Genomic DNA, 12,374 nt, shown 5'->3' with positions numbered 1-12,374 from the left:
TAATACCCTCATGTGGGCCTCAGTGTAAATGTATGTGTTCCATTTGTACGCTCTTTGGAGTTAAATTAACAGAGGATTTTAATGTGTACATGTAACCATTTCCTAAATAAGCATTTTTTGTTTTGGTCTGTTCCGTTCATTATTTCTCTAGAGGGTTGAGATTCTACTCATTTTAATTAAGTATTTAAATGAAACAATATTGTACAAAACAATATCCGGGCACGGCATTGCACGCTGGGCCCATGATTTATCAACATCACGGAACGTTAACGAACACATAGAGGGGGATTAGCATATTCTGGATAACGGTTTCATGAATTGCGTGAGATAAAATGTATGAAATATATCGATGTTAACTTTCCTTCTACAGCATATTAACGTCGAGTGGCTTTAAAAGGACAGAGAAAACAAAACGAGGGGGAACAAAATATATATCTGAAACTCTATCTGATCTTTAGTGGTGGGAGATTCTAAGTATGCCACATGGGCAGATACACACGCGTGTGCGCGCACGCGCACACACACACACACTCACTCACTATGCCAACTACCTAAATACACCCGTCTGTAAGCTCACACACACACACACACACACACACACACACACACACACACGCACTGATTACAGATGCAGTATACACTGCTTCTCCTGTCCAAGACCTTAATTACCCTGCAGTCTTATTTCCCGTAAATACAGCAGGAGCAGGGTTGTAATTAGGGTCTAAATTTACCCCACCTGGCTAGGGGGGAGAACCCAGTGAGTCCAATTCCATGGCCAGAGGGATGAGCCAGCCCCCGGGGCCACTGGACTTGGACTACAGTATGGCTGCCCTGTCTGGCTGGCTGGCTGCACCCGCAGCACTACTGGACAAATCATGGTCTGATTGTGCCAGTCCAGTAATGTTAACAATGACTGATGGAGAGGTGTGTGACTTTGTCTGGGGTTAACCCAGGGACTCCACTATGATGTGATACACTGTGAGTCAATAGATTTGATAAGGTTGGTAGGCGATAGCTGGGAAGACAACAAAGAAAGGAGGAATTAAAAGTAAGTTAATAATAAAGCCATTTCCTTAAGACGGTTATTTCACCATTCATCCCTAATACTGTAAATATAGCTGACCAGGGTCCCCCAGCAGAGACGTGCAGAGAGATTTGGAGAGGCAGGGGCTGGAATTTCAAAAGGGCACATGCACGGACACATGCACGCGCGCGCAGCGCGCGTGCATTTGTCCCCCCTGCGCGCGCGAAGCGCGCGCGAAATTTTGCGGATATTCGTCGGATTCGGGTACTTTTTTACCCGTTTTTTGTTACTTTATTTCGGTTTTAGGGTTGGGTTATAGATATATATTAAAAAAAAAAATTAAAACAAACTTTTTTTTATAATTTTTTTATTGGTGGCTTTGGATAAAACATTGGTGGCTATAGCCACCGAAGCCCCCGCCTAACGACGCCACTTATTCTTCTGTATAATGAGTACTTTTACTTAAGTAAAGAAATTGAGTACTTTTCCCACCACTGCTGCTGACACCGAGAGAGAGAGAGAGAGAGAGAGAGAGAGAGAGAGAGAGAGAGAGAGAGAGATATAGGCTCCTGCTTGACAAGTAATTTAACAGCTATATATATATATATTTTTGGTCCATACATACCTAATCTGTCTCAAACAATTGGTTCGTGTTCTGCGTGCATTCACTGCGTTCAGTTGTGGCCTCAGTTAGGTTTCGATTGTGTATAATATACTTCGTTTGCCGGGCGGTATCGCGCACCCAAAAAATAGCCGATCCACAAGCTCACAATACCTGGCGTTGCGACGCGTTGTGAGCTTGTAAATCAACTATAATTCTGCGCGAGCACTGCACGGCACGGGTCTCAATTAAGTAAGCTTTACTGCAGGTGCGCGCAGGGGTTTCTACAGTTTACAGTCAGAGGAGACAAGGGCACTTTTTACCGACAGACAAAAGGGCAGGGGCTCAAGCCCCCTTTGATGTCTATGTGTGCACGTGCATGTCCCCCAGGGCTCTATATACTTGGTCAGCTCCTTACTTCCCTCTACACCAAATCTCTTCGTCAAAAAATAGCCAAGCTACAAGCTTGCAGATCTGCTGTTTTCACTGAATGTTCGACCCGGAATTGGGCTTGTAGATCTGCTATTTTTGAAAAATCGAGAACATTTGTGCAAATCTTTGAATATATATATTTTGAAAACAAACATTTTTTACTCAAATCTTTGCTTCTGGAGGGTCCCTGGAACAAAATACTTTGAGATGGGGGTCCGTGGCCAAATACATGTACATTTTGGGGGTCCTTGACATGAAAACGTTTCAGAACCACTGACAAAGCAACGTAAGTTTAAAAAAAAAAAAAAACTGGATTTAGAAGACATTTTGTAGAATCGGAACCTCAGGCCTTAATGGGTTAAGATTCATACAGAAAATATCAAGAGAAACATCCATCACGTTTCAGGGCAGTTATATAAGTCAAGTTATTTGTGTTACAGAGGAAGACTCTAATCCTTCACTTCTCACCTCCTCCAGAAAATACAATAAACACAAACAGGAATCCCCTCCCTCCCTCCCTCTAATGGACTCCAGCTTTCGTGAGATAGCCTCCCACCAGCAATCATTTCAGAGAAGAGCTGTGGCTTTCGCTGATGAGGACAACTGACTGGCTCTCATGTGAGAAAGCCAAACACAGCTCGCAGTGAGGTTTGGAGACCCAAATAGCGCGGACACTTCTCAAGCCTTTCTCTGTTTACTTTGCGGCCGCGCCGGCCTTTCCCCTGCCATCAAGTCGGATCTTGAAGCAACCCAGCGATGAAAACGCAGAAGCGTAACGAGACCGCGGTGGACACTTTTGCTGTGTCCTCACATTAAGCAAAAACAAATCAGTTTGTGGCACAACTGTGTAAATGCACGCTAAACCATGCGTCTCGAACCCGGGAGCTTTACGATCCCCCAAGTGTTATGTGTCATGTAAAAGAAGCGGCTTGCGAAAGAGGTAACGTATATATGCGTTAAGCCTGGCGCAATGCGCCACGTTTTTAACTGAAAATCCGTTATTTCCGTTGAAGCATGGAAAACAATAACTATCACGATTTTACTATAGCTATAATTCTCGGTGTAAATTAATCTTTAGACATTTTGCGTGGCCCCCCAGTTACTGGCCTCATCGGGTTTCCACGCTGTTCGGATTCACCACCCACTGTGCTCATTAAAGTCTTCTCCAGTGAATGGCGAGTTAAATGGCGAGCCGCAGTGGTTCTCACGTTCTACCCCTTGGAAGGAGAAAGACGGAGGAGAGACGGTACATGTGAAAGCTGTCAGGGCGAGGCTCTCTGCCCACTCTGGACTCGGGAGGGAGCCACAGCTGGCGCCTCGCAAAACCAAACGTCCTTTAACATATCAGGACATGGACTAGGAGAGGGTGAAGGAGAGAGAGCACTAGGGCTGTCAACTTTCCTCAGAAATGATATTCCAATATTGGTCTTAAAAATTGGCAGATATTCAAATATATTTGAATATTATTATTATTATTATTATTATTATTATTATTATTATTATTATTATTATTATTATTATTATTATATATATATTTTTATTTATCTTAAAAAATATATATATTTTTCTTTTTTTTTGTTCACAGAAACAATACAAAAAACAATGTATCGAGGGCTCAGATCCAATAAAACATATCTTTTGTTTATTTTTATAACTTGATACTTTGTTTTTTGTATTGTCCCTGTCAAATAAACATTACAAAAAAAGTTTTTATTTTATTTTTATAATATATAATATAATATTAATTCACCAGCCCTAGTGAGCATGTGCGTTTTTTGCGCACATGCCTGCATAAGGTAAAGGAATAATGAAACAGATGCAAAGTGTAAGAGTTTAAAGATAGAAAGATGGGAGAGAACAAGAAAGTAAACCAAAGAGAGAGGAGCATCCCTCTAATAAGTTCGATCTACATCTCAACCCTTCACTGGTTTTGAGGTGGTGAAGCCATGTGCTAGAAGTGCAGGGACATGCTGCTGACTCAGGCCTCTCCACACCACTCCTCTCTTCTTCTCTCATCTCCCTCTCTCCCAGTGGTGGTGGAAAGTAACTAAGTACATTTACAAAATGTACAATTTTGAGGTATTTGTACTTTACTTGATTGGAAACTTGAATTTCCAATACTTTTACTTCTACTCCACTACATCTCAGAGGCAAATGTTGTACTTTTACTCCACTGCAATTTTTTGAAAACTTTAGTTACTAGTTACTTTGCAAGATACAAATTATTACATTATAAAACATACATTAACCACTTCAGCCCTATTTTATACCTAGGCTATTTGAAAATGGCCGATCTACAAGCTCACAGCGCGTCGCATTGCGACGCGTTGTGAGCTTGTAGATCGGCTATTTTCAAATATTTTAGTACTTTTACTTTTGGTAATTTAAGCACATTTTGGTACCAATACCTTTGTACTTTCACTCAAGTCAATTTTGAATTCCGGACTTTTTACTTGTAACGGAGTACTTCTACATTGCAGTATCGATACTTTTACTTAAGTAAAACATTTGAGTACTTCTTCCACCACTGCCCTCTCCTCTTTCAACGGGTTTTAACCCATTAAATCCGGGAACGCTAGAAACATACGATTTTTCGGAAACCTGTTAGGATTTAGAAGACATTTGTAGAACCGGATTGAACGGGTTAAGAGCAGGGCTATTGTCTAACCTCTGCTAATGAGACAGCGAGGGGGGAGAGAGAGAGAGAGAGAGAGAGAGAGAGAGAGAGAGAGAGAGAGAAGGGAGCGTCAGGGAGAGTCAGTGGGCTTGGCTGGAATGTCCCAGCAGCACATCTACACCAACCAGTAACCACCGGACTCATATTGGAGAGTTTGGTTCAGACATACAGACTCTACTCAATGCTGATTCAATCTAAACTAATGAGAACCTTTTAACTGTTAACACACACAGTGATTTAAAGGCAATGCGAGCATATTAGATCGGAATTCCCTTGAATTCTTGGTTGGGGGGGGGGGCATGTCCTAGAGGGCGGGCGAATGTACCGGAAATGTCTTCAGTCTGAATGGTGATTCTGGTAGAGCTGTCGAGAAGCCACACTTAACCACTTAAACCCTTATACACTTTGTTGACTAGAATCCCCAGAGGTCTATACTAGGTCCGCTGCGTTTTTTTCCCCTCAACAACAAATCTCTTTCCTGAAAATAGCCAATCTACAAGGCTCACAACTCGACGCGTTGTGAGCCTATAGATTGGCTATTTTCAGCTACTGTTCATACGGTTAATGGCATGTCATGTGACTCAGGGGCTGGAGAGGTGCTGAAAACTGGAGCGTGTTGTATCGAGTCGTTTAAGAAAGCCGCTGAAAGGCCACGTGTAAAGAAAACTAAAAAAAGAGGATTCGGTCGTCTGACACACCTGAGGTAAACATCCAGGCTCAAACACTTGGACCGGAGCCAGTCGACACATTTTCATGTTTCATTTCGTGTTTCTTAGGCAAACACTCGTATTCTGCCACACGCAGACGGGCGTACATGTACCGTACATATAAAAAACGTGTTTCGCAGGCACTGAGCCTAAGGCCGCAAGGAGAACTATCTTCATGAAACGTTTTTTTTTTTCCATCGCCAGGCCCCTCTCTCTCGCCTCGGCTGTCAGGAGCCAGCTGACGTCAAGATGGAACAACACATACCTCTCTCTCTCTCTCTCTCTCTCTCTCTCTAAAACACTGAGCCTTTCATCAACAGCAAAAAGGTGCGAGAGCTATGCAAACACCGAGAGACTCGGGAGGGCGTACGTGCGCGTGCAAAGAGACATGTATGCACACATACATGCCAACAGACAAACACGCACAAGAATGCACCCCCCAACACACACACACACACACACACACACACCAGCCTTCCAGGGTGATGTGTCCTCCAGGTATTTAATCTACAGCAGCGTGCACTGTTGTTGTAGCGCTCCCGGTGTTTACAGATGAGAAAGCCGGGGGGGGGGGCTATATGGGCCAGGGCCTACTGCAGCACCCTCAGTAATGAAAACTCTTTGGGAGGTCCCGCGCTGAAAAGTGTGAGAATATTTGCGCCGTATTGGCCCCCCCCCCGCTCAAACCCCCCCACGCTCCTTCCCCGCTAATCCACTTCCTCATTCCCGCCCGGGGGTTGCGATGGAGACCTATTGGCTCGCCCCCCCCTGCGGATGTCGTTAGGTGGCGGCTTCTTCCCCAGTATATAAGGCTAGCAGAGTGAGCGCGGCGGTTTTGGGGAGAGCTGCAGGGATCACGGTCGTATCACCACCACCAGTGCGGTGTGGGATGGGTACCCGTGGGAAGAGGCTAGCAGAGGGAGGAGGCATGTGTGTGTACTACTGCGTCCCAATAAATCAAAAGCAAATGAGTCACACACGCTGGGCTAATGTCAACATGTTTGTCACTGGACAGGGGAACACGTCGCACAGCACTAAATGTCGAGTCGAGTGTGGAGCGACGGGAAGACTAGACAGTAAAATGAGTGTCAATTTAAACAATTTACCGGAGTCTCTCAGGGCTCTATAGTTGGTCCGCTCCTAGTTTCCCTCTACACCAAATCAGAGTCCTGCACGGGTCCACTTTTGAGAACCCGCGCCCGACCGTCAATAATCAGATCCGTTGTCCGCCCGTTTACCCGTGATTATTTCAAAATACGAACCAGAACCGCCCGTCAAATAATAGACCCGTTGTCCGCCCGTTTACCCGTGATTACATGCAGAGTAAAATGTAAATGGCCTACAGACAGTCACTCAATTTAAAAGTGAGTTGAAACATGTTGAAAAAGATAGCAGCCTTCAACAATAGCGCTACATGCACTACACGCGTCACACGTGCGAACGCGCACATACGCAGTAAGCATGTGTCGTTGTTTACGCTGTCAGATGGTTTTAATTTGAAGGTATAACAGGATGTTCAATGTGTTTTTCTGAGTTAAGATAGCTGACCGGCGTGCTCCATGCCGTTGTGCTGTGTTAAGTTACACAAGTGACGTTGTTTGGGCGGAAACAGTGCTCTCTGATTTTCACAATGAAATGTTAACCACCCGCGTTTAGTTCAGAACCCCCCATACCCGTGAACTTATAAAAGTTCATTTTTCACCCGTTTTCACCCGTCAAACGCGGGTATCTGTGGGTAACCCGCCCGTTGCAGGACTCTCAATATGTTGCAACGCGTTGCAACATATTGGGACATGTGGTGAGCTTGTAGGTGATAGATCTGCTTTTTGCCAAAAGGTTCACCCCATAACAAGGACACTAGGGTTCATGTGGTTAAATTTGCATTACATTTGCACACTCTCCGAGTAAAGCCTTTTTCACACAGGGAGCGTCATAGCGTGTTGCGTTCTTACTTGGATCCGCACGGTTGCACTGGCGCTCCTCATGTGAACACAATGCATTTCCGCGTCGCATAGGAAGAAATGTAACACAATTGAACTCATGACGCGGGCGGGCGTGTGAGTGAGACGAGAACGAATGTGACAATTTCACGTCAACGCACCCGCTTGTCACAAGTTCACGACACCTGTCAGATTGGCTGCGCCCCCCCACGTGAAAATCAATTAGAAGCGTCAGTCGCTTCCTGCGTGAAAAGGCGTTTGCACATGGATAAATTAACATTTGAGGATTTTACTGTGTACACCGAGATGTGTGGATGCCAAAGGGACCCAATTTTCCTCAAATCAATCAATTTATTGTATTGTCATCCAATACTTTACTTTACTTTACAACTCTTGGTTCAGAAAGTCTTGGGTCTTGCCAGATATCTTGCGCTGTTGTGTCACTGTGTGCTAAGTAAAATCCCTGACGTTTATTGTACGCGGCACAGACCTAAACGTATTTGTGAAGGACATTTCCATTCATAGCTACGCTGTGGAAGTAATCAATCCATGGGGGCTTCTGTGACGAGTTTGTTCGATATGAAGAAGCGTTACTTCGTGTTCATAGCACCAAGCAACACTTTGGTGCTATGAACTGGGTCCCCCTGCAAAGCAGGTGGCTGTGAACATACAATTAGGTCTCTTATGACCCGTCTATACTTATATATCCACAGTACTTGGCAAATAAAGTCTTTCTGCTTATTATTCATGGCATCACACAAAGACCTCTGTCAGCATGCGTTGCCCTCAGATTTCTCTCTCGAGATAGATTCTGCCGACAGGCGCTACTGCCTTAAACATGTCATGTTCTTGTTAGTAGGAATAAACACAGAAGCACCCGGAAGGACATTGGACTGAAAAGGGGAGGAGCCCAATCCAAGTCCCACAAAATACACAAAAGCAGGTCGTGCCCTCAGAGGAAAAAACAAAGAAAACTTTTTTTTTTACAGAATGGGTTCCAAGATTGCCCTTGGATTAACAGCTTGGTGTTTAAACCATTGGTTCTCAAAGTGGGGTCCGGGGACCCCCAGGGGTACTTGAGGGAGTTCCAGGGGGTCCCCAGCCAATGATGGACAGGAACCAAATGGACCCTTATGGGTCTGTAACTCTGAGAGTGTACAAATGGGTCCATTTGGTTCCATTTTTACACTCTCAGAGTTAGATTAACATAGATTTTTCAATATAAATTGGGGTCCCAGAGATATAAATGCCATTAAATGGGGGTCCATAGCCTCAAACTGGGGGTCCAAGAAATTAAAATGGTTGAAAATCACTGCTAGAAAATCTTCTCTTATGGGGGTCCTTGGCATATCTTTTCAAATGGGGGTCCGCGCGGGCTAATAAATGTCAATTTGGGGGTCCTTGACATGAAAAAGTTTGAGAACCACTGGTTTAAACGAGTCAAATTCAGAGTGTTCTGCCATTATTTAGTTTGGGCAGTGTGGTGGACGACTGGATTAGAGGACTTACCTGAACAGGTGTCAGCTGGGCTCTGGGATCAAACACTCGCAGCATCTTGTCCTGGATAGAACAGAAAACACCTCATTGCACATTTGAACACATCATCATCATCATAACACAATATGATGTGACTACATTGTCACCATTATTTCAACCTTTGATCACGATGAATGAACGATTATTATTTTTTGAACAGTGAAAATAGAAATAGATCTACAAGCTCACAATGTGTCACAACTCGGCATGTTGTGAGCTTGCATAGCAGCTATTCTCACTATTTTTGTATGCCACCATTGTACAACGAGGTATAATGAAGTGGTTAATCAGACAAATCAATGTTGTCGATTAAAAATACATATAACAATTCATTTTTCTAAATCATGTTGATTGTATAATTAAAACGAAACGAAACCTGATTCTAGATTATTCGATTAGCCTACATGAGCAAGATTAAGTCAGTTATTGGTTCTAAATATCCGCTTTGATAATTAATTAATTGCCCAGCCCTACCGACCGGTACCATTTGGGTCCAACACAGATGGCGATATTGAAATAGAAAAAGAAACACTATAGATCAGGGGTCTTCAGCAGGGGGTCCGGGACCCCTAGGGGGTCCTCAGAGTTACTACAGGGGGTCCGCCAAATCTTTGTGCGATAGGATTTTTCTTTTTACCCCTTAACCTCTTGAACCCTAGCATCCCTTTTCTGAGGAGAACTAGACAAAAATAGCAGATCTACAAGCCCACAACGCTTTGCACTGCGAGGCGTTGTGGGCTTGTAGATCGGCTATTTTTGGCAAAGAGGTAATAGGTGTAGAGGGAAAAAAGAGCAGACCAAGTAAACAAAAAGTATAATATGAAACACAAGTTTATACACTATAGAGGGGGTCCCTGCTTCATCTCTCTCTCAGCTAGGGGGTCCTTGGCCTGAAAACATTGAAGACCCCTGCTATAGATTTTATTAAAGTTTCTATGCATGTATGAAACATATGCATGTATGAAAGGTGTTTTGTGACGACTTCACAGTGACCTTGACCTCTGACCACCAAATTCTCCAAAGTGGATGTTTGTGCCAGATGTAGTGAATTTCCCTCCAGGCGTTCTTCAAATCTTCACTTCATTTTATCCTACATAAAAAAATATTCTTGAGTTATGGCCATAAAAACACGTTTGTGAGGTCACAGTGACTTTGACCTTTGACCAATCGCAATCAGCTCATCCTTTCATGTTTTCGTTCATCCTTTCTTTTGAGATAAGTTCATGTTTTCGGGTTGCCTGGACAACCCCAAGAAACGTCGTCACCGGCAGATGCAATAAAAATAAATGACACAATAACAGCTCAAGCTGTTCCCTTAGCAGATGAAGTGCACACTCTAGGGCGACATCGTTGCTTGGCTTAGTTAAGCCTGATCTATACTTTGTCATTTGACTGTGTCACTCACCAAAAGTAGCTGTTCTAGAAGCTCACAACGCTTCGTAATGCAACGCGCTGTAAGCTTTTAGATCTGCTATTTTCTGCGAGCAACGCCGCATAAATTAAGCATTACGACTACTTTGATGGATTTTTGCGGGGCATGCCCCGCGTGACACGTCCATGTTTTACAGTGAAGTTTGCCTTTGTGAGGAGCCTGAAAGGGACGTGCCGAAGAGGTCAAAGAGCATGTGAGAGGTCAGGATTTAAAGCTCTCACAGAGAGGCGAGGGGCTGGAAGAGAAAAGCGCCAACAGCCAGCTGTGACTTGCTTCTCCGAAAACACCACGATATGAAAGCATTTCGCACCGGACCAGTGACCCAATGTTCACTTTGAGTTGAGACTAGGCCTGTCACAATTATTACATAAATGTCATAATCATAATCAGAATCAGGTTTATTGTCACATCACAGGTTTACAAGGTAAAAAAGTGGGTGAAATTCGTTTTTGTACATCATTCCCATCGCAACGTTAAATTCCGTAGAAAGAAGAGTGGGGAGAGAGAAGAAGAGGGGTAGGGGGCAAGTGGGAGGGAGATTGAACAAGAGAACAATAGAAGGCCAAAAACAAGTTATCTACATATTTAATCAATTCCATGTTAGAAAATGTCATATTTTGAAAAAATGTCAAAAATAGTGGAAATAGCCGATCTATAAGCTCAAAACGCGTCGCGATGCGACGCGTTTTGAGCTTATAGATCTGCTATTTCCACTATTTTTGACATTTTTTCAAAATAATAAATTAATGTTTATTTTTAGGTATAAAGTAATTAAATATGTGTTATTTGTCATATCCGTCCTGTGCAACTTTTGTTTACGAAATCTAAAAAAACAAACAGAAATGGATTTTTTAATTAAAATTAAAATCGTTAAATCGAAATGATTTGAGTGATAATTAATCGTCGACTTAAACGCGTAATCGTGACAGCCCTACCAATGACACAATGTTCACTTTGAGTTGAGACATTTTGCTAAAATGTCCTGAGAGCGTCAGGATCAATCCCAGATGGGGAGCACGTCATTATGCAGACAAACAGAACCCAGATTGTTTTTTTTTGGGGGGGGGGGTGATATATCAGTACAATCTGTAGGGATCCACTGATAGCGACCGAAATCCAGTGACCTCTCTGTGGCACCTATACTTGCCTTGACCCCCCCCGACCGACTGAAGCGGGCATACGGCATCAATCACACCGAGCCAATCAGAGGAGGAGGGGGGGGGGGGTCCTCGGTGATTGAGAGGAAATGGGATGTAATGGGAACAGGCTGTGACCGCGACATGCGCTGGTCTGCGCCGTGCTGTCACTCAATACCGGTGTGTGTGACTGTGATCACAGGCGGCAGACTGACACGCAAGACGAGGCCGATGGCAGGTAATAACTATAATAAGGGCTTATAGGACAAACACGTGCACTTTTGCAAACACACACACGTCGGGCCGAATCAGCGGGCTGACAGTGAGGGATTCAAGCTCACATCCGCACACTGACAATGGCCCTACACACAGTACACAGACACACAAACAGACGTGCACACACACACACACACAAAACCCATACAACACAGACAGAAATAACCAATGACTGGACTTCAATGACTGGAGTCCCCGAGGGGGTCTATACTGGGTCCACTCCTTTTTTTTTTCCTGTACACCTTATTTTTCGCCATACTGCATGTTCTCCCCAGAGTATGGATGCTAGAGTTCATAAACACACTGTTGTAATAAGGACCCAGCAGACATGTTGTCCTAGCTGTCTGAAACCAGAGTTCAAGTTAAGGATTGGTAGGAGTGGGGTGTGTGTGGGGGGGGGGGGGTTGATCTCACCTCTGGCACTTCTAAAGCCCCCCCAGTTCAAAGATCTACCCTCCTCAATCGTCCACCAGCTATGGATGAGGGGACATATTTGCTGTTTATTGACAGGAATAGCAAACAAGGGATTTTCTAAGGGTCCTGTGTGAGTGTGTGTGTGCGTGTGCTCGCGCAAGCTAGGCCACCCAAGAGTAAAAATGCCCCCAGGCCACGT

At 44.1% G+C, this 12,374-nt stretch overlaps 1 protein-coding gene across 1 annotated transcript in view; it reads right to left on the bottom strand.

Moving 5' to 3' along the window:
* The window catches only part of coro7 (coronin 7), a 193,251-nt gene that overhangs the window by 161,740 nt on the left and 19,137 nt on the right, over positions 1-12,374 (bottom strand). Inside the window, exon 7 of the mRNA XM_084071513.1 lies at positions 8,891-8,941. Within this exon, the coding sequence (XP_083927639.1) occupies positions 8,891-8,941 (51 nt within the window). The remainder of the gene's footprint in view (positions 1-8,890; positions 8,942-12,374) is intronic.

The sequence above is a fragment of the Gymnoscopelus microlampas genome (genome assembly GCF_963454915.1).
Source record: "Gymnoscopelus microlampas genome assembly, chromosome: 11".
NCBI classification, from domain to species: domain Eukaryota; kingdom Metazoa; phylum Chordata; class Actinopteri; order Myctophiformes; family Myctophidae; genus Gymnoscopelus; species Gymnoscopelus microlampas.
The sequence above is the reverse complement of the archived record's forward strand: the minus strand, read 5'-3'. Positions and strand labels throughout refer to the sequence as shown.